The sequence below is a fragment of the Nelumbo nucifera genome, chromosome 2 (genome assembly GCF_055504915.1).
Source record: "Nelumbo nucifera cultivar China Antique chromosome 2, China Antique-T2T, whole genome shotgun sequence".
Taxonomy (NCBI): domain Eukaryota; kingdom Viridiplantae; phylum Streptophyta; class Magnoliopsida; order Proteales; family Nelumbonaceae; genus Nelumbo; species Nelumbo nucifera.
Window position 1 is genome coordinate 16,757,841 of NC_142650.1, and position 19,703 is coordinate 16,777,543.

At 37.2% G+C, this 19,703-nt stretch overlaps 2 protein-coding genes across 8 annotated transcripts in view; one reads left to right on the plus strand and one right to left on the minus strand.

The window, feature by feature from the left end:
• The window catches only part of LOC104597018 (mRNA capping enzyme family protein), a 72,782-nt gene extending 60,893 nt beyond the window's left edge, over positions 1-11,889 (plus strand). For all 7 annotated transcript variants that reach the window (XM_010258389.3, XM_010258391.3, XM_010258387.3 and 4 more), the window contains 8 exons: positions 1,329-1,491; positions 1,605-1,745; positions 2,757-2,879; positions 2,979-3,077; positions 9,897-9,986; positions 10,119-10,203; positions 11,097-11,227; positions 11,326-11,889. In XM_010258389.3, coding sequence (XP_010256691.1) covers positions 1,329-1,491; positions 1,605-1,745; positions 2,757-2,879; positions 2,979-3,077; positions 9,897-9,986; positions 10,119-10,203; positions 11,097-11,227; positions 11,326-11,481 — 988 coding nt within the window. In that variant the 3' untranslated portion in view covers positions 11,482-11,889. The remainder of the gene's footprint in view (positions 1-1,328; positions 1,492-1,604; positions 1,746-2,756; positions 2,880-2,978; positions 3,078-9,896; positions 9,987-10,118; positions 10,204-11,096; positions 11,228-11,325) is intronic.
• Positions 11,890-17,995: 6,106 nt separating this feature from the next.
• Positions 17,996-19,703, minus strand: part of LOC104597017 (RNA helicase, ATP-dependent, SK12/DOB1 protein) — a 67,269-nt gene continuing 65,561 nt past the window's right edge. Inside the window, exons 21-23 of the mRNA XM_010258385.3 lie at positions 19,373-19,611; positions 18,646-18,772; positions 17,996-18,556 (exon numbers count right to left, since the gene is read on the minus strand). Coding sequence (XP_010256687.1) covers positions 18,344-18,556; positions 18,646-18,772; positions 19,373-19,611 — 579 coding nt within the window. The 3' untranslated portion in view covers positions 17,996-18,343. The remainder of the gene's footprint in view (positions 18,557-18,645; positions 18,773-19,372; positions 19,612-19,703) is intronic.

The window sequence follows — 19,703 nt, forward strand, 5'->3', positions numbered from 1 at the left end:
TCTTCCTCCTTTCACATTCTTGTTCACCTTTAGAAGGCATAAAGTTAACTTTTTGCCATCCTTATAAAAGGTGCAACTATTGGTTGCCATTGCACTTGTTTTTTCTATCAAACAAGGCAGTGTTTATTAGTTTTTACTGCATGGTCCTTATCCAATCATGCAATCTTGACAACTATGTGCTCCATCTTGAAAAATATCAGCTTTTCTTAAATGGGCTTTTGATCGTACTGGGTTACCTCTCTTTTGGTCACGTTTCTCCCTAAGATGGGGGCTTTTTGTTGGGAAGTTTTCCATTTGAAAATCAGCACTTGTGATGTTATCCAAAAGAGAAGACCTTTTAAGTGCTTGTCTCCACATATTTGCTTTCTTTGTATGGCAAAATGGCAAGATCCCTTATCGCTTATTAATCTCCTGTTCATTTGTCACTAGAATTTGGGAGTAGTTTTTTTCTCTCTTTGGTTGTAGGCAGTGTTCTCTGTTGAATGTGGAAAACTTGTTTAGTCCTTTTTTCAACCCATTTCACAAGAGGGATGATCTTGTGGAGATGCACTAGAGCTGCAGTATTATGGACCGTATGAGGAGAAAGGATGGAGGTATCTTCGATGGGAAAGCCAGATTAGAGGAAGCAGTGATAGAAGCTATTTCATTGGAAGTGGTTCATTGGGTCAAAACTATAGTTATTTTCAACCCTTTTGTTGAAGATATCACTAGAGGATGAGGTGGAAGGAGACACCAAGGTAGTGGTGTGTTGGTTGAAAACCAAGAACTAGGTTGGTGCTATAGGCAGATTATGAAGGAGATTAAATATCTAAGAAGGGAGGTAAATGCAACCCTTGAATGGATTAATAGATCTGCAAATTGCTTGGCTGATAAACTTGCCATGCAAGAAGTGAATAGGGAATGGTTATTTTGTGGTCGAGACCATTCATGTAGAATGAGTGAAGTGAATATGGGGTAGGGATTGTAGACAGTCTACTTGTAAAAGGGATGCTGGGCATGCTGTTTGTATCTTAATATTTGACTCATTATTAATAAAATTTATAGTTATCCATAAAACACCTCCTCTCCCCCTAGTAAGTGGGTTGAATCACTGTTTCTGTGAACCTGGATTAATGTTGAGCTTTATCAGTGTAATATTGAACTTGATCTGGCACCTGATGTCTTTTTCATTTTCTTATTGGTTATAGTTATACCTTGTTAATGGTTTAATTTTGTTTTACCTGTAAGAAAAGGAAGGGACTGGTAGTGTTGGCTTAATTTTATATGATCAGTTTCATTTGCCATTGACTTTATTCTCATTTTATTTATTTTCACTCTTATGCTCACAGGGACAACCTGCAATTGTTAAGACAGCGTTATTATTATGCTACATGGAAAGCAGATGGAACACGCTATATGATGCTGATAACTTGGGATGGATGTTTCTTGATTGATAGAAATTTTTGTTTTCGAAGGGTTCAGATGCGGTTTCCGACAAAAAGCATGAATGAGGTTTGTATGCATGTCTTTCTACTTTCAGGGCTGGTTTTAATTTTTCAGCCCTTTGAATAGTTCTTTTCTGCAGATATAAAGCATAATCTGATTTTGATATTTTTGCTTGTAAGGGTCTAGCTGAGAAGACTACTCATAACTATACGTTGCTTGATGGTGAGATGATTATTGATACACTTCCTGACACACAAAAGCAAGAGAGAAGATACTTGATCTATGATCTAATGGCACTAAATGCAATGTCTGTTATTGAGGTTAGATGTGCTAAACCTTATTGTGGTATTTATGCAATGGTTTCCGTTCTTGCTGTAGCTACTAACTACCGAAGAAAAATCTATAAAACAACCCTGAAGAAAAAACTCGTATGGGTCTTGGACATAGGTTTTTGGTATTATTGTTGTTGGCAGCTGCTAAAGTTGTGACAACTAGGCACAGTTGTGACAACTATTCCTTTGGTTAATCCACACCATACACATAGACATGCAGTGCAGCATAGTTAACTGTCTTCTAATTAATAACTAGGAATACATAGCACCATTTGGTGCAACAGTAACATCTTGGGCTAACAAATATAAGAGCATAGATTTAAGCCTGATAGCAGCCAATTCATGCTAAAAATTCTGGAGGTTAGGTCTGTATACACTTGAATATCTTATTCCTCTTCAATGCCTTTTCTAGTTGAGCAATTGTAAGTGAAGGGAGACATTGGAGTCCATGAGATTGGCAACATTAGATTGTAAGATTTGCTATATATGCTGGATGTATATTATTACCAGAATGCTGGTTCCTTCTTCAGAAACATTAACTTCTTTGGGACCTTGTCATATAATGATTCAGGATAATCAACTTTAATTGATTCTACACTGTCTTATATAATGATTCATGATGTACTCACTATAATCTAGGTATGTTTGGCTACATTTAAATATTTTCTGAGGAATGCTTTAGAATTTTCTGCAGCGCTTAGCTTACCAAAGTTTTCTTTAAATGTTTCTTGAATGTGGTTATTATTTTCAAATTTTCACAGATATCACTTGTCTTGTGAAGTTTTTTTTTTTTTTTTTCATATATTTGCACAGCTACTAATTGTATTGGGGATTTCCCTTCTTTCTGTAGCAATACAATTATACTTTACATTCTCTCTCCCTCATATAAAAAATCATGTTCGTTCAACTATGTGGTTTATTTTTGGTTGTCTTGTACTGCCATTTATGGTCAAGTCTATGTGGAACTCATATGGTTTGGGTTCTCAAAATGTAATGCAGCGGCCCTTCTACGAAAGGTGGAAAATGCTAGAGAAAGAAGTGATTGAACCTCGAAATTCTGACCGCTATTACATACACCAAAGTAGGAATCCTTATTACAGATATGATCTCGAGCCATTCAGGGTATGTAGAATGATGATTTAGATTATTAACTTCAGTTAAGTCTCTTTATAACATTTTCCATATTTTTGCTAGTGATAATAATTTGCATGGAATCAACAGGTGAGAAGGAAGGATTTTTGGTTGTTGTCTACTGTTAACAAGCTTCTTAAGGAATTTATCCCACGGCTCTCACATGCAGCAGATGGGCTTATTTTTCAGGTACTTGAGGATTCTGTGTTGGCACTTGGTATTGAGGTCTTTCACAAGTTGTTTTCTGAATATTATTCATAACTGGAGATCCAAAATCTCACTGCATTCTAATAAAGAATATTGTTCAGTTTATGTAGTGCATGGGAGGGAAGAGAAAGAGAACAATAGGAGGAGAAAACTGATAGGAGAAAAGCTTCTTTTCTCTCCTCCAATTGGGTGATATTCATAGGAGTGTCTAGAAGTGCATCTGATGGGCCCTTATAAGCTGGGATGGATAAGAAGACTCAAACACCTCCCAATCTCATGCCACTTGGCACTATCCCTCAAGTTGCTGAATATATCTCAAATAACCCCAACATATTACACAAATATTTAGAGTGCAAAATCTTGTAATTTGTATGTATTTATACTGTACATATTTGTATTTGGTACTCTTTCCAAACTGAGCCTTAGTAAACAAGTATACCCATAGATTTTTTCAGATATCATGTGAATAGTAGATGTAACATGTCATGCTCTCTCTCTCTCTCTCTCAAAGTGACAGTTAATTTATATATGCTTTGCTCATTCATGCAAAAAAGGATTAGATGCAATATGAACAACAGCTTGATTATCACAATTTAGTTTTGTAAGATTAGGTGCAATATGAACAACAGCTTGGTGTGAACCATATCTTAATGTTGTTTGTAACAACATTTTGCTTCTTGTTCTTCCACATAACCAAATTGTCTCCTAAAAAGTATAATGCCCAATAATGGATTTCCTATGAAATGTAAATCCAGCCCAATCAACATTTAAATATCCCCAATAGTCAAGTAGTTTAGTTTGCTAACTAGTCTCCCAAGACCTTCTTGAATCATGAAATCATTCACCTTGATCTGCACTCAACTTAGTATTTGAGTTCACAAGGGACTCCACTCATTTAGCCCCTAATAATCTGTCTCTTTAAGTAGATCAAGAATATATTTCCTTTGACATAGACTGATGCCATGCCTTGACTCAAGACTAAAGAGTAAACAACAAGGTTTAATTTGTAAACTTGACATTGAGAAGGCTTATGACCATGTAGAATGGGGTTTTCTGAAAGATATCTTGGCAAGGATAGGTTTTGAGGAAAGGTGGAGAAGCTGGATGTTTCCGTGTATTTCCTCAATCTCTTTTTCAGTTCTTGTTAATGGTATATTCACACCTTTTGTTCAAGTCCAAAGGGGCTTGAGACAGGGAGATCCATTGTCACCTTTGTTGTTTGTTTTGGTGGCAGAAGTTCTAAGCCGCTTATTATGAAAAGGAACATAAACTGGATGTTTAAAGGATTTAAAACAGGAAGAAATGGAGTTTCATTACTTATCTTCAGTTTGTTGATGACACATTGATATTTCTAGATGCCTCAATTGTGCAAGTGCTGAATTTAAGAGTGATCCTCAGATTTTTTGAAATATTGGCAAGACAGAAAATCAACTTAAAGAAGAGTGTGATGAATGACTCTTGGAAGATAAGTGTGTTTGTCTTCCACTTGTAAATTTTCTACTGATGAATTAATGAAAGTGTTATTGATAAAAAAAAAAAAATATCTTGGAATTTCTGTGGGAAGAATGCACAACTACTTTGGGCTGTTTGATGGGGGATTTCCCTTCAATTATTTGGGTATCTCTATTGGGGTAAAAGCATTGGTTGCTTCAACATGGCAACCAGTTCTTGACAGAATAGATCAAAGACTGGTAGGTTGGAAAGGAAGGCATCTCTCACTTGGTGGAAGGATTACTCTTATAAAGAGTGTGTTGTCCAATCTCCCTGTATATTATCTTTCACATTTAAAGGCTCCAGCTTCTCTGATAAGTTCAATTGAAAAAAAAAATCAGGAGTTCTTATTAGTTAAGTGGGAAAAGGCCTGCACAGAAAAGAAAGATAGGGGGTTGGGGATAAGAAGATTGAAGATTTTCAATAAAGCTCTTCTAGGAAAATGGTTGTGGAGATTTGGGTTGGAGAGGGGGATCCTTTGGAGAAGGGTGGTGGCTTGCAAATATGGGGTCATTGGATTCGGGTGGGATTCCAGACAAGTTTTAAAGTGTTGGTGTTGGTGGAAATGTTAATCATCCCGATACAAGAAACATGTCAGAAATATTGTTAAAATTATAGACACGGTGGTAACATTGTAAAATAATACAAAATATAGAATGATATTTTGTGAAATGATGAAAGAAGCATAGGCACACCTTTTTAAATTATTATCTTGTTCCAAATCATAAACAAAGTTAAGAAACTGAGGTTATAGACAAAAGAATATGTTCAGAGCTTCATGATAGAATGAGTTAAAGCAAAATCTAAACTCGTAGAAAATGTAAATGGGAGTAATAGATCAACCAAATAATCTATTACACAAAGAAAAACTAATATTTAACTTCATGCTGGTAGTGTTCATTGGGAAATATGTATGTTATGGAAATTCTCTTGTACTTCACATAGCTTCGGTAGTGTTCATTGGGGGATATGTCGATTCTAGTGAAATTTCATGTCGCTAACCATGGAAATGGAAATATGTCATGGAATATTAGGGAAATAAGGGACATTTTAAACCATGTTCCAAAGAAGTGGACATCTTACGGAGTTAGCTTTTCTCAACCTTCTGTCCTTCAAGGTTGGAGATTGTTCAATAATCAAATTCAGGGAAGTTGATTGGTCGGGTACAAGGTTCAAAGTATTGAAACTCCTTTTTTAATTTTTTTTCAAGTTTCCAGTTTTAAACATATTTATATATATTATTTTAAAAAAATGGGTTCCCGAAAACACCTGTAAACATGTATATCGGGGACAAAATATATGATACAATATGCCCGATACAAGGCGTATTGTATTGATAGTTTGAACCTTGGTTGGGTATTGGAAAGTTGTGTGATCTTTGCCCTGTCTCTATAGGTTGGGTTTGAAAAATAGCTCTATTGCAGAGAATTTTGAAGCAATGCCCTGTCTCTAAAGGAGGATTCAAGATGGTGGAAAGAATCTACAAATGCTTTGTTCTCAGTCAAATCTTTCTAAAAGACTTTGTCAAGGTCAAGTGGAGAAAGTTCAGAATTGAAAGGTATTTGGGGAAACCCTGTCCCCCCAAGGGTGGAAGCTTCTGCATGTTGAATGCCTTTTCTTCAAGTTCATTTGGGCCTTCTTCTTTGGGCTTTTCAAAACTAGCAGGTGGTCTCCTAATTCAGTGGAGTTTCTCCAAGTGGCCAAATGTAAGGGGAAAAATGTCAAGGCAAAGTTCGCTTGTAGCTGCATTCCTTTTGCTATCTGTTGGGAACTTTGGAAAGAAAGAATAGAAGAATATTTGAAGAGGAGGCTTGAACAAGGGGTCATATTACATTACTATGCGGCAAAAGAATTTTGGACTGGGTTCTCATTCTCCCATAGTTTGAAGGAATCACATGAAGACCTTGGTTCTGGTTTTTGGAACATTTTGGAGCTGGCTTAAAAGTTTCCCTTTTGTTTGGTTTATGTATCTCTCTTTTTCTATTGAGTGTCTCCTCCCTATTGTAGTTTCACAACTAAAGACAAAATGTTCAACATGCCACTTGTTTTATCCCAAATTTCTTCATTGCTTAATTAAATCGGCCAAACCAAGCTTATGGAGGTTGTCTTGAACCATAAATTGCTCCGTTCAACTGGTACACTTCATTTGACTCCTTTTGAGCAGCAAGCCCAAGCATTGTGTGAAAAAGGCATCCTTATTGTCAAGCTAAAAGAGCTGCCAACCAAACATAGCAGCAAATAGATGATAGCACAGGTTGAACTAATCTTAGCAACCAAAGAGAATGTATTACAATAGGCTATCCCATATGTTTGGGTTTATAACTTGGCTATAAACCACATTTTTAGGTGTTTTGCACTCTTATCAAGAAGGAATTTAACCATATAAATCTAGCAATACCCAATAACATGTTTGTTAAGAGGGAAGAGAAGTGAGATCCCAAGTATTATTTCCTCAAACTGTACTTTTTTTTTCTTCATAGCATTCCTCTAACTAGCAAGAATTTCTTGACTAAGGAATGAAAACAAAAGATATTAGGGAAGCAAATTGCTTATGGAAATGAGATAAATGATTAATTAAAACAAAATTGGAAATAGGATATGAAGTGCAAAATCCTGTACCGTTACAAAGAGCAATTAGGAGGTCTAAGTGAGAAATAGGAGGCAAATTTGGCAATGGAGAAGAAGTTGTTGGGTGCCTTTGGTGGTGCATTAATAGGTAGAGACATTAAAGGTATTCTAGAGGAAGCAACAACGTTATTAAAGAAAGAAATAGATTTAAAAAATGGTAACATTTGGACAAACAAATGATTTTTTTCAAGTCAAAACCATAACACTTGAGTCCTAGAGCATCCAAAAAAGACACATTTCACTGCATCTAATTTATCAATACTAGGTCTGAAATATTGGAATAAATACATCCAAACATTTTTGGGGTTAAAAATGTAGGGGAAAATTAGAAACAGGGGGGATGACTGTCGGGAATGGGCATTCAAATCTTGTTGATAAGGTAACATGCTGTGAGGACTATCACTCCAAAATTTTTTCAAGACTTTCATGCGAATAAGTAATGATTGGGCAATATAAAGAAATTGGCAATTCTATTGTTTAACAACTGCATTTTGTTATGGAAGGTATGAATAGGAGGTTTGGTGAATAATACCATGGTTCATTATAGTTTGGTTTATGTCACATGCAGAAGGTAAGAGCAAGAGAGCAATAGGTGAGAAAATTGTATCCCACCTTGAATTCTCTGATGATGTAGTTCTGTTTTGTGAGGACATTGAACGACTTAGGTCTACCCTTGGGGGGAAACCCTAGGTCTGATGGTTTTTGGAAGCTAATGGCAGAGAGGTTTTCAAAGAAACTAGCTCTCTAGAAAAGGAATTATATATCCTTGATCAGAGCCACACTAGCAAACCTTCCTATTTAATTCCTATGCACTTTCCGCATCCCAACTAGGATAGCTAGACAAGTGGAGAAATTTATGAGGGACTTTATGTGGGAACCAGGAAAGAAAAAAGGGCCATTTTATTAAATGGGAACGGGTTTGTAAGCCAAAAGATAATGGGGGCCTAGCTTTATGGAACATTGTACTTAGGAACACTGCTTTGTTATGGAAACAACTGGAAGGTAATGGCTGGGATGCTAAAATTGCTCCTCACTCTTCCTCAGCTTCTCTTTGGAGAGAAATTCATGAGATATACCCATTGTTTCTTAATTCCATCCGTTATGATGTGGGAAGGGGTGATAAAATCCGTTTTTGGGAAGATCTATGGTTAGGGGAAAGACCTCTAAAAGATCAATTCCTTGAATTTTTTCCCTCTCTAACGTTAAAGGGGAATCTGTATAAAAAATGGGTACACCCTCTGCTTCGGGTTTAAATTGGGACCTTGGTTTTAGAAGAGGCTTAAGGGAAAACGAGTGTACCTCCTTGATCGATCTACTTGACACCCTAGAGGCAGCTTTTCTGGACCCTAACCTTCAAGATTGTAGAATTTGGACAACCTCCCTAGATAACTCCTTACCTAGTTCTCAAGGGGTGGACTTTCCGGTGAAGGAAATCTGGTGTAAGCCAGTTCCACAAAAAAGCCAAGCTTGGGAAATCTTCTTTGGAAAGGTAAATACATGTGACTTGCTACAGAGAAGGCCCTTGTCTTGCCTTTTCTCCTCATATGTGCTTCTTATGTAGGGATAGTGGAGAGACCTTATCCCACTTATTAATCTCCTGCTCCTTTGTAGTGTGGAGAGCTACTAAGGAAAGAGGGAGAGTAGTGTGGAGAGCTACTACGGCAGCAATTGCTTGGGCGGTATGGGAGGAGAGGACCAACAAAGTTTTTACTGGTAAGAGTAGGACTTTGGAGGAGGTAATACAAAGCATAAAAGTGAAGGTTGCTTTTTGGGTGAAGACCCTGTATTGCTTTCAGAATTTGTCACTGACATCCTTAGGGCTTGGAATGTGGTAGCACAGTGCTCTAGACAAAAGGAAAGAATAAGAATGGAGTGGAAATCACCAGAAGGCTGCAAAATAAAACGAAACTTCAATGGAAGCTTATTGGGGTACCTAGGTCTGGCAGGCATAGGTGGTGCAATCAGAAATACAGAGGATAAAATCTTGGCTATATATTCAGGGCCAATTGGTATTGCAAAACTCTACGAAAGCTCAATTGTTGGCATTGATGAAAGGTCTGACTAGCAAAGCAACTGGGTTTTAGACAGGTCACAGGTGGAGGTGGAAAGGGACTCAGAAGTAATTATCTCATGGGCAAGCAGTAGCAGAAATATCCCTTGGACTCACAAATATGTTTTCAAGGCAGTGGAAGAGATAGTAAAGGATGCAAATGCTGAATTTAAGTGGGTAATGAGGAGTGCAAATGGGTTGGCTGACTCCCTTGCTAAACAAGGGGCTGCAAGACAGCAATTGTTTTGGGCATCCTTGTAAATGGGCTTTTGATATATGAGATAACTTTTTGTCATCAAATTGTACTGATCTCATTTAAACTAATTTAATAAAGTCATTTTCGCTAATAAAAAAACTTCTCCCCTATGTATAGAATTGCTTCAAGTACAACGTCTAATCTGCACTTATAAGATAGAACGAATCTAAATATAATAGAAAGCACCCCCATCTCATGCCACTTAACATTACAAAATATACCATTTTGTTAGAACAAAAAAGGCCCATGTTAGAATTTGACATGGGCACCATTATTGGTCTTTCTGGTGCATTATTCTGTCAAGAATTTGACATGCTGTCTGTATTTTTATGTTGTCTTTTCCAACTATTATTGCTCATGATCTTTTCTGTTTCAGGGTTGGGATGATCCTTATGTGCCACGAACACATGAAGGCCTCTTAAAGTGGAAATATGCAGATATGAACTCAGTTGACTTTCTCTTTGAGGTTGTACTTTATTGTTACTCATTGTGGTTGGTTGTGGGTGTTAGTTTTTCTATTTCTCTCTTATCTCAGGCTAGTCATTCTACTGTTGATAACTACCTAATATTATAGGTTAATGTTTGAATGTTTGAACAGGTGACTGATGACAATCATGAGCTACTTTATCTTCATGAACGAGGAAAGAAGAAGCTAATGGAAGGAAATCGTGTTGTGTTTAAAGGTTACTTTGAAGCTCTTTTTCCTCTTCTTGATTTGGTTATATTGATGGAGACATGGAAACTTAACATCATCCTATATCATTAGCAAAAGCACAAATTTATTCTTATGTTCTTTTCCTTAACACGCTGCCTGTGAACAAGCACTATGCTCCACCCATTTGGTTCATCAACAAGATTCTCTGGTGGAAGCCAACTGAAGAAGAAAAATGTTTTGTTCTCTTCATCTTTGTATAGGACCTATATTGCCAAGATATTCTAAAATAGACCAGAGTAAGGCAAATCACCACTGGATGCAATGGTCCATCCTTTTTCTGAAGGCCAGTTCAATGCTTCTATTTATATACCTCTGACAAGCCTTGCAATGCACAAAAACATCATTAAATATTCCTCTGCCATTCAATGTGTTGATTTTCAAATAAGATATTGAACTACAATTTTGCTTTAATATTACCATTGAGTAAAAATGGTCCTCTATGCATTTATAGAACTAAGCAAAATACCATTGTCATAGTTTCTTCCATTGATGATTCAGTAACCACCAACCGAGTGGTTAGCTGGGTAGTCGCAGCAGATATGTGGATTCAAGTCCCACTATTACCACCTGCCTTCCTGAGCTATTAATGTGTTGTGTTAAACACCCAAAAAAAAAAAAAAAAGATGATTCAGTGACCATGTTCCTATCCTTTTCCTTGATTTCTATATCCATCTCTGGATCTCCATAAAGAGGTTTTGCAATTTTGATGATGTATTCTAGGTTTCTTTTCTGCAATTTTTTGTAGGATTTATTTAACTTTTTCATCTGTCTTATGGACCTCTAATTTTAGAAAATGCTTCTTTTTGGTTACCCTTCACCTTGTAATTTCATTCTTTTTGCACTCTCTTGTGTAACTTGCAGGTGGATCAGACCCTACTGCATATTCGGGGAAGATTATAGAGTGTTCCTGGGATTCTGAGGAAGATGTCTGGCATTGCATGAGGATTAGGACAGACAAATCAACGCCAAATGATTTCAATACTTACAAGAAGGTCCATTCCACATGAATTGCCTGTTTGGATTTTTGTTAGGAGACCTATGCATAATACATGTATTGTACTAACAAAGCTCTTGGTTTGATGAAAAGCAGGTAATGCGGAGCATTAGGGATAATATCACAGAAGAAGTCCTGTTAAATGAGATTGATGAGATTGTCCGTCTTCCCATGTATGCTGATAGGATACGGAATGATAGCAAAGCAGCCCAAATGCACCACCAGCACAATAATTTAGCACGACGAAGATGAGGGAGGAGTAATTTATACCATACTGCACTGACACTCACAAGAGGCTTCCCAGTCCCCACCCTTCTCCATATCCCATAATTGGACATCGGCTGCCTTCCCAAATGATTTCAAGGGTTAATAAACCCTTTGGTCTGAATGTGCATGGCCAAATCAGCTCACAGGTCGCAGATCATGGTTCTGTAGTTAGTATAACCTGAACCGCCCCTGTTGTAGTCTTGTAGCATTTGCCATACTAGTTAATATTCCTGATCCAGTTGGTAAAATCCAATATGATGGATGATTGCCATGTTTCTTTCTTTCTGATGTTCAGATTGGAAGAATAAGGATCCGGTTTCTCCTTGTATATTAGCAATTTTTTGTTCCATGGTGATTGCAAAGTAGCTAGAAAGTAGCTGTTTGATATCTAAAGTTGTCTATAATTTGCCATGTTGCATATGCAATTTTCTTCTATTCTCCTGTCAGATTCTCTACAGGCCCAAATTACACGTCAAAATGCTACTTTCTTTTCAAGTAAAAGGAGGTCTCCAGTTGGTCTATTCTCTTTTATACTTGGCTTTTCATGAAGAGAATGCCAGCTACATTTCCTTGTGGACACAGATCAAATCATAAACTCGTTTCCTGGCAATTGCCTTGTGAATTTTGCATGTTCCACGTAATGGGCTAACCATGGTGATTTTAAAAAGTAGCTATTCTGGTGAGGAAAAGAGGATAGTCTTCCTTTTCCTCAACTGTTTCTCTCTTATTTTCCGACATACAGAACATAACCTAAGTTAACACGTTAAGAGATTGCGGATAAGTTTTCCATTTGGAGCATGGACATGATCAAAATAAACAAATGGGGCCGTCTGTCAACTGCTTAGCATCCCTCTATTGCTTTCCCTTATGTAGTGGGTAGAAATCTCTGTGCATGGCCGCATGGGTTGTGCCCCGATTATCAGATCATAGATAACATGATTCGTCCTAATGGGGCAAGATTCCGCTCTCCTGAATGCTGCGTCCATTGTTCTCTGATAATTCTAGACTGACAGGTTTATGAGGTTAACTTTCTTTAATAAATCCATTTGTTGGCCATGATTTTAGTCACACAACATGAGCTTTTCAGAAAATGAGCGTCGGATTGGGATGCCTAACGTCTGTGACCAGCACGTTATAATCAAAGTTACATCACAACCATTGATTAGGCCGGGCCTAAGTGATTCTTCTGTCCTCGGACGCCGTTGTGGTTCCAGTGCCCATAAGGCTCAATTTGGAAGGAGTACAAATGCAAATATGTAGAGTGCAATCTGTGTATTTTGTATTATTTTTTATATATTTGCACTGTACATATTTGTATTTGTACTTCTTACAAACAGAGACTAAGGTAAAACTTTTTCCGTGCTGCATTGTTATGGGATCTCTTGCAACCAAAACACTCTACACACTCTGAAAGCATGAGCATCCAGCTATACATTGGAAACATCTCTATGAATTTAAAATGCATGTAAGGGAGATATTTCCAATGAGCTGTTGGATGGTCTAATCGTAGAATTTTTGCTTACAAGAGATCTGGGCTGCAAATTTATGTAAGTTGATATCATATCGCCCGGTTTTTTTAACAGAAAAAAATTATATCATCTATTGTTAACAAAATGCCCATGTTACATTCAGTTTCACTAATTATACTACCTCAGGGTCTCACTACTTTTTTAAGGGCTACAGAACGGGGGTAGCCCATTCCCAAACCCATGAAACCCCCCCAAAACCCAGGTTACAGCGGGATTCAATCCCAAGTCTCCGTTGAGATTGGCTTCCATCAGGGCAAGCCCATGCTCATACCGTCCCAACAGTCTTGCAAATTTGCATTGGGGATATCTCCCCATGAAGTAAAACACATGAGTAGGGAGATATTCGCAATGCAAGACTGTAAAGGCTGCTCGAATGGGCGTTGCCCTGACAGAAGCCAAATTCGTCTCCACTACAACTAGCATAAGACCTTACCAACCAGCTGGCTGGCACCTTGTTACTGTTTTTTATGTGTGACCTCTTAATTCCTCTCATACTGTATTATAGGAAATACTAAAAGTAACCCACGCTATGCATGGGCTGGTGTTAGAAAGAAGCCCATGTTACACTCGGTTTCTTAACTGATGAATTGGTTCTAGATGAGCTTAAATAGTCCCTTGTTCAAATTTATATTTTTAAAATTCTAAAAAAAGCCCACAAAATTCTAAAAGGGTTAGGAAGCAATGTGAGAAATCTGATATGAAGTTGAGAACAACTGCATTTTAGTATAAATAACTGATTATGAGTTTGAATATTAAGGAAGCAAAGCTGGACTAATGATGGTATATCTCATTGGGTTCAAATCCAATTCGTAGCTCTAACACAGGTGAGGTCATTGAAATTTTCGTGTTTAATTTAAAAAGGGAAACGTGCCTAATTAACATTTTTTGGGCAATTTAACATTGTTTGGGGCATGTTTCGTTTTACTTTGACCCTTTTGTGATTTAGGCCTGCTTTGGTTGCAGTGCAAAGCTACAAAAATATGATAGTACAAATGATTTGTGTGCAAATTGTGATTTTTTTTTAATTTCATCTTATTTTGTTTGATTGCATAGCAAATGAAGTAAAATGAGACATGAAGCAGAATAAAGTAAAACCACAATTTACATTCTTTTTGTTTGCATTCTTATGCATTTGTACTAGTACAAATAAAATTGCACTACAACAAAATAGGGTTCCGTGTTATACGAATCATGAAAATTTGTGAAAGAAGTCGAAATTGGGGAGGGGGTACAAGTCAATTAATTTACACTGCATTCGGACTAGGGTCTTCGTACCGATCATTAAACCCTAAATTTTAAGGAATACTCGAGCCAAGCCCACCCAAGTTGCAATCCTAACTTGAATGGTGTTTTATTAAATGAAGAAAAGTTCCTGATAATAAACTGTGGGAAGCTTCCTAAATTACCCAGACACACACAACTCTGTTTTCTTTCCTATGTGTTTTTCTAGGCTTTTCTTACTTCAATACCAAGAAAACCTCTCTCACACGGTCACATACTGAAAGCAAATAAACTTTACAAATCTTCAATTTCCTTATTGGATTGGAATTGAGTTTCTTTTAGAAATTTGGAAATTCGTATTTATCTCTTACATCAGTGTAAAAACTAAGAAGTATGAAAATACACAGTATCAACACTACCGTTGTCCTTTCCTAATAAGACATCTTTCAAAAATTCAACCGTCTAAGTAGCTACTTTTGACGAAATTAGATTGTTCCTAAATTTACCATATTACCATCATAAAAACTAATTCGTTTCCTTTTTACACGTTTTCCCCAAAGCTTTCTTGCATGCCAAGTAGTCTAAATTAGTCTTAGAATTGGCATTGACTTCTATTAACTACGTACATTCCTAATCGGACTGTGATTTTTTATTTATTTATTAATTAGTCCCATACTCTCATCTACCCAGCATTCGTTCTTTTCTATTGTTAAAAATTCTTTTACTCTTCCTTGATCAACACTTGTTCGTCAAGTCTGTTCATTAATTTCTTTTTCAAGCCAAAAGAACGTGGCGATCGGTGCGGGAATAGAATCTGAATTCTGAAGATGGTTAATTCATATTTAAGCGATGACATCATCTTTGAAGAAATACTCACCAGGGTTTGATTACTCCAGGGCCAATATGTTTCAAGCCGGGTTGGATTGCATTACGTTTTATGGAGATTATAGCAGATAAAATGATAGACTGGTTCATCAAATTTAGATCTTTGAGTTCATGTGAGATGCCCAACCTTAAAAGTTGCTCTAATTGTATGTTGTTATTACAAGATAAACATAATTTTCATAATCTTTATATAGTTAATCCTGCTACAAGTCAATGGATAAGCATTCCTCCTTTCACCACACCCATTGGCCACTGGTTCGAGTTGGTATACATTCCTTGTACACAGGAGTATAAGGTGGTACACTTGTTTAAAGATTACGATAGTTTCACTTTTCGGTGTGAGATATTCACCTGCGGTGGTGGTGGTGGTTCATGGCGACTAGTCGACTCGATCCGAGAAAATCGAATCGGTAAATACTTTTGGAGAGAAAGAACTATAGTGAGAGGGGTTGTACACTGGAATGTTAATTCGACTTGGTATATTATTTCTATGGACCTCAGGCAAGAAAAATTCCGTCTGGTGGAACTCCCTCGTTGACGTTTTCACACACAGGTACATCTACTAGAGAAATGAGTTTTTTTGTCATTTCTTGATCGAGATCCCTATGAACAGATAGACGTGTGGGTTCTGAAGGATTTTCATGCAGGAGATTAGGTTAAAGAATACAGTATCAACGTGCCTTGGGAGATAAAACGGTGTTTGTATAATGTTATCACCACCCTGAGAAACAGTGAAGTTATTGTTTTTCATAGATATGGAAAACACTTCAGCGTCTACGATTTGCGAGTTGGGCAATGGAGGTTGGTTAAGTACAGAAGGAAACGTGTTTGTTCTAATGGCATCTATGGCCCCCATGCCAACAACCTCTTCTCTTTGAATGCTTGATCGATCTGGAGTTGTGTAACAGTTATTGATCAGTGAAAAACTATGTTTAATTAAATATTGTTATATAGTTCATATACAAAAATCTCTAGTTTTCTATTGACAATCTAATTCATGTAATTTTTTCTCAGTGGAAATTTTAATTTGTTCTCCATTGGAGCTACTTATCAGGCACAACATTCATGAATTTAACTTTCATATATAGATTGTCATGTCAATTTACATTAATTGATGCTTATTCCACTAACATAATGATAATTTGGAGAGTTAGATGTTTTAAAAGAAATTGAACACACAAAGTAGTAGCATTTAAAGTTAAATAAGAAAGACAAGAAGAAAAACTTGTAAAGTTCAAAGAAAACAGTATAAGGCTCTCTTTGTTTGCAGTGCAAATCTGAAGTACACGATACAAATTTCACACCTGGTTCAGTTTTACAACTATATGGTTTGCACTTCTATATATCTAACACAAAATCTGTACTTTTTGGCTCATTTTCATTCACTGAAAATACAAATTTTGCATCCAAAAACCGATGTAAAATTCACATGACATTATGACCCCAATTCTTTCTCATATAAAGTGGGGACTAAATCACCTTGATTCCTACTTCACTCCTAAACAAAGAACCCTCTTTGATCCTACCCCATTCTTTATAGAAGGTGGGAACCATATCAATTTACAACCTAACCTATTTTATGTCTCAAACAAATAAGACAGTTAAATCAGAAGCAAAAGTAAACCAAAATTTACACTCAACCTATTTGCAATCCAATGAATTTACTCTGGTGCAAATGAAATTTGTCCTCTGATCAATTGTAAAAAAAAAAATAAAAAGGATATTCCCAGGTGAGTGCAGGGAACTCAAAGTACCGGCATGATTAGTAATAAGAGCTTATTGGCTTGCCACTTTGTGCAAAAAACAAAAAAAAATACCACAGGTTGGTCGAAAGCCAGGGTTCCCCTCCCAAGACGGCAATACCTCAGAGAGCTGGACTAGGGTTTATCATTTCTCATATTAGAAATTTTTGGGCCGGGGCAGTAGTTTTTCTTCCAAGCCAGAGACGTAAGCCCAGAGGTCCCAGGCGTAGAGTACGGGCCAGGGCGGGCCCGAGGTCCCAAGCAGTTTTAGCCCATAAATGCCATCACTGCCCTATAAAAACCAGACTTGCCCAGTCCGAACTGGAATTGGCCCATTGGTAACCTTATTTTGCTTGTAATAAGTCCCTTCTAATAGTGGATCAAATATGACCCATAAATAGCTCAGCTCTTCTCTCTTGGGTAATATAGCCTATCCTCATTTAGGGCATATTTGTTACTCTCGGTAAGTGGGGGGGGATAAGTTGGTCAACATGAAAGCTGACCAGCTTACCCATGTTAGTGTATAAATAAAAATAACTGTGGATCCATAGTAAAATGATTTTCCCATGGGTACCCATCTGGATTAACTTTCCCACCAGGGGGGCGAAAGCTGGTAAAAATTATCAATTGTTTGACTTACTCGTGTAAATGACTTACCAAAAATGAACACTCCACATGTATGAGATCTTTAGGCACATAAGGCAATCCACATTTAGGCTGTTTGGTTTGAAAGCTTATATAGGTTTCCCTACCTTTTCCTTTTCCCTTCTTTTCTTTCAAACCAAACACAGCCTTAGGTTAGCGCAATTGGATTAAATCTTTTTTGTATTTCAATTAATGATGTGAAAGGTTCTTTTCCCTGCCATTTTTTAAGGTTGATCATGTAAAGGAAAGCCGGCCTATTAAACGAAAACTGAAAGATGCGCTGGGGCTCTCAATCTCACAAACTCAAAATTTGATTAAACAATTTTCATCTTAGAAAGGCAAGCCCAATTCCCGTTGGGCTACACCCAAATTGTTCTATGAAATTAATTTTAAGTGCATACGTTAAAAGTAAGATTTAGCTCTATAGTCTATACCAACGTAATTATCATTCAATTGGTCCAATCAAGAGAAATTGGGTTGCCTCAATTCGCTCACAATCATTAAAAAATAGCGATTAGCTTTGATCCAGTTAAAACTATTTAATCCTTTACATTTTCAATATACAAGGGAACATTCAGCCTATGGCTTTGTGGACACCATCAAGCCTGAATTTTGACATTAGTAACCAGAACATATTTTGTCCTCTTTGTACTTTTTTTGCTTTATGGGTGTACATAAGAATACGAGCATGGTCTTGGAGCTTCAAGCTGTGGCCTCTACGCAATTTTTTTGGTGCTCTTGGTTGTTCCCTTGGAAACTCCAAGACGTGTTTGTGCTGCTCTTGCCTTCGAGGCAAAAATATTCAAAGCAGCTACGAAGACCACATTACACCCCGGTAATATACAGACTAGCTGCAAAAACAATGTCACGCTTGATGGCAGTAGAAGCTGTTTCCATTTTCTTGTACAATGCAGAATTACCCATGATTGCTGCTGCATTCCTGAATTCGCGGCACGTCTCATCCAGTCGTACAATGGTCCTTACAATCAGGCCTTCAGGAACATCTGTAAGCTCACATATGTCTGAAAATGGTGTACCCTGCCAGAAAAAAAGTGGATATGGTGAACCACCGAAATAGATAATGAATCTGGGACCAAAAAAAAAATACTAAGAGAACAATGGAAAACCTTTGCCCATTCATAAACCACTTCAACGAGGCCAAACTTCAGATTTTCTTGTGCATACTCCTCAGGGCTTATCGGCAATTTGAATTGTGCTTGAAGTTCTCCAAGTCTTATTGCAGTATTATATAATCTAGTGCAGATAGACATATCAGTCAAGATTCAAAGACCAAAAAATCCAGAAAGATGAAATATAATTCTGTACAGTTACTGCTACCAAATAACCAACAGCACCATGCCCATAATGATCTTCCGAGCTGCCAGAAAACCATATCATGCAGTAAAGCTCTTGGGGGAGCTTAGACAGTATACAAGGAGATTTGGGAGCTACAAGATCATAAAAAGGAAGCCAGGTCATTGGCTGCCAGGATGAATATCTTGTTTGGTTGGATACCAAGATCGAATCCACAAGCAGATACTCTAGCCAGAATTGGGGTTACTACTTACTAGAGATCCCTCCTACTTGGGGATAGACTTTTTTGGGATTGTGCTTACATGTCAACCTTTCTTGTTTTTGTTTTAGGTCCTCAGCATAAGAGTAGGAAGGTCTCTAGTAAGAAAGCATTTTGATCATTGTTACTGATCAAAAAAAGATATCCCTCACTAAAGCTTATTAAGAATATGAACAAAGAAAATCTTTTCTCTGTTCTGCATAGGCAGGGAACAAATTTTCCATGAATACGATATGTCATGCTATAACTAAAAGGAAAGAGCATAATAGTATGGAAATAACCTCTTTTTTGCCTGTGCTAGCTTGGAAGTAAGAGTAGGCTCAGAAGTGTTCTTCTGTTGAAATACAAGGGCAGACATAAGAGCTACAGCTTCTTCTGGTTCCAGATCATCCAGTTGGTTCTCAAACAAACACTCTGTGCAAATCAACTCTTCCCCAGAATTCATTTCACATGCAACACGTCCCTTGATCTGAACTACAAGATCAGCATCTATGCAGCCAATTTCCTTCAGTACATCAATCTGCAAAAGCATTAATATGATAATATGATATAAAGACTTCAGTTACCATGTATCATTGCTTCTAAGATGATTTCACACTAGACCTGTATACC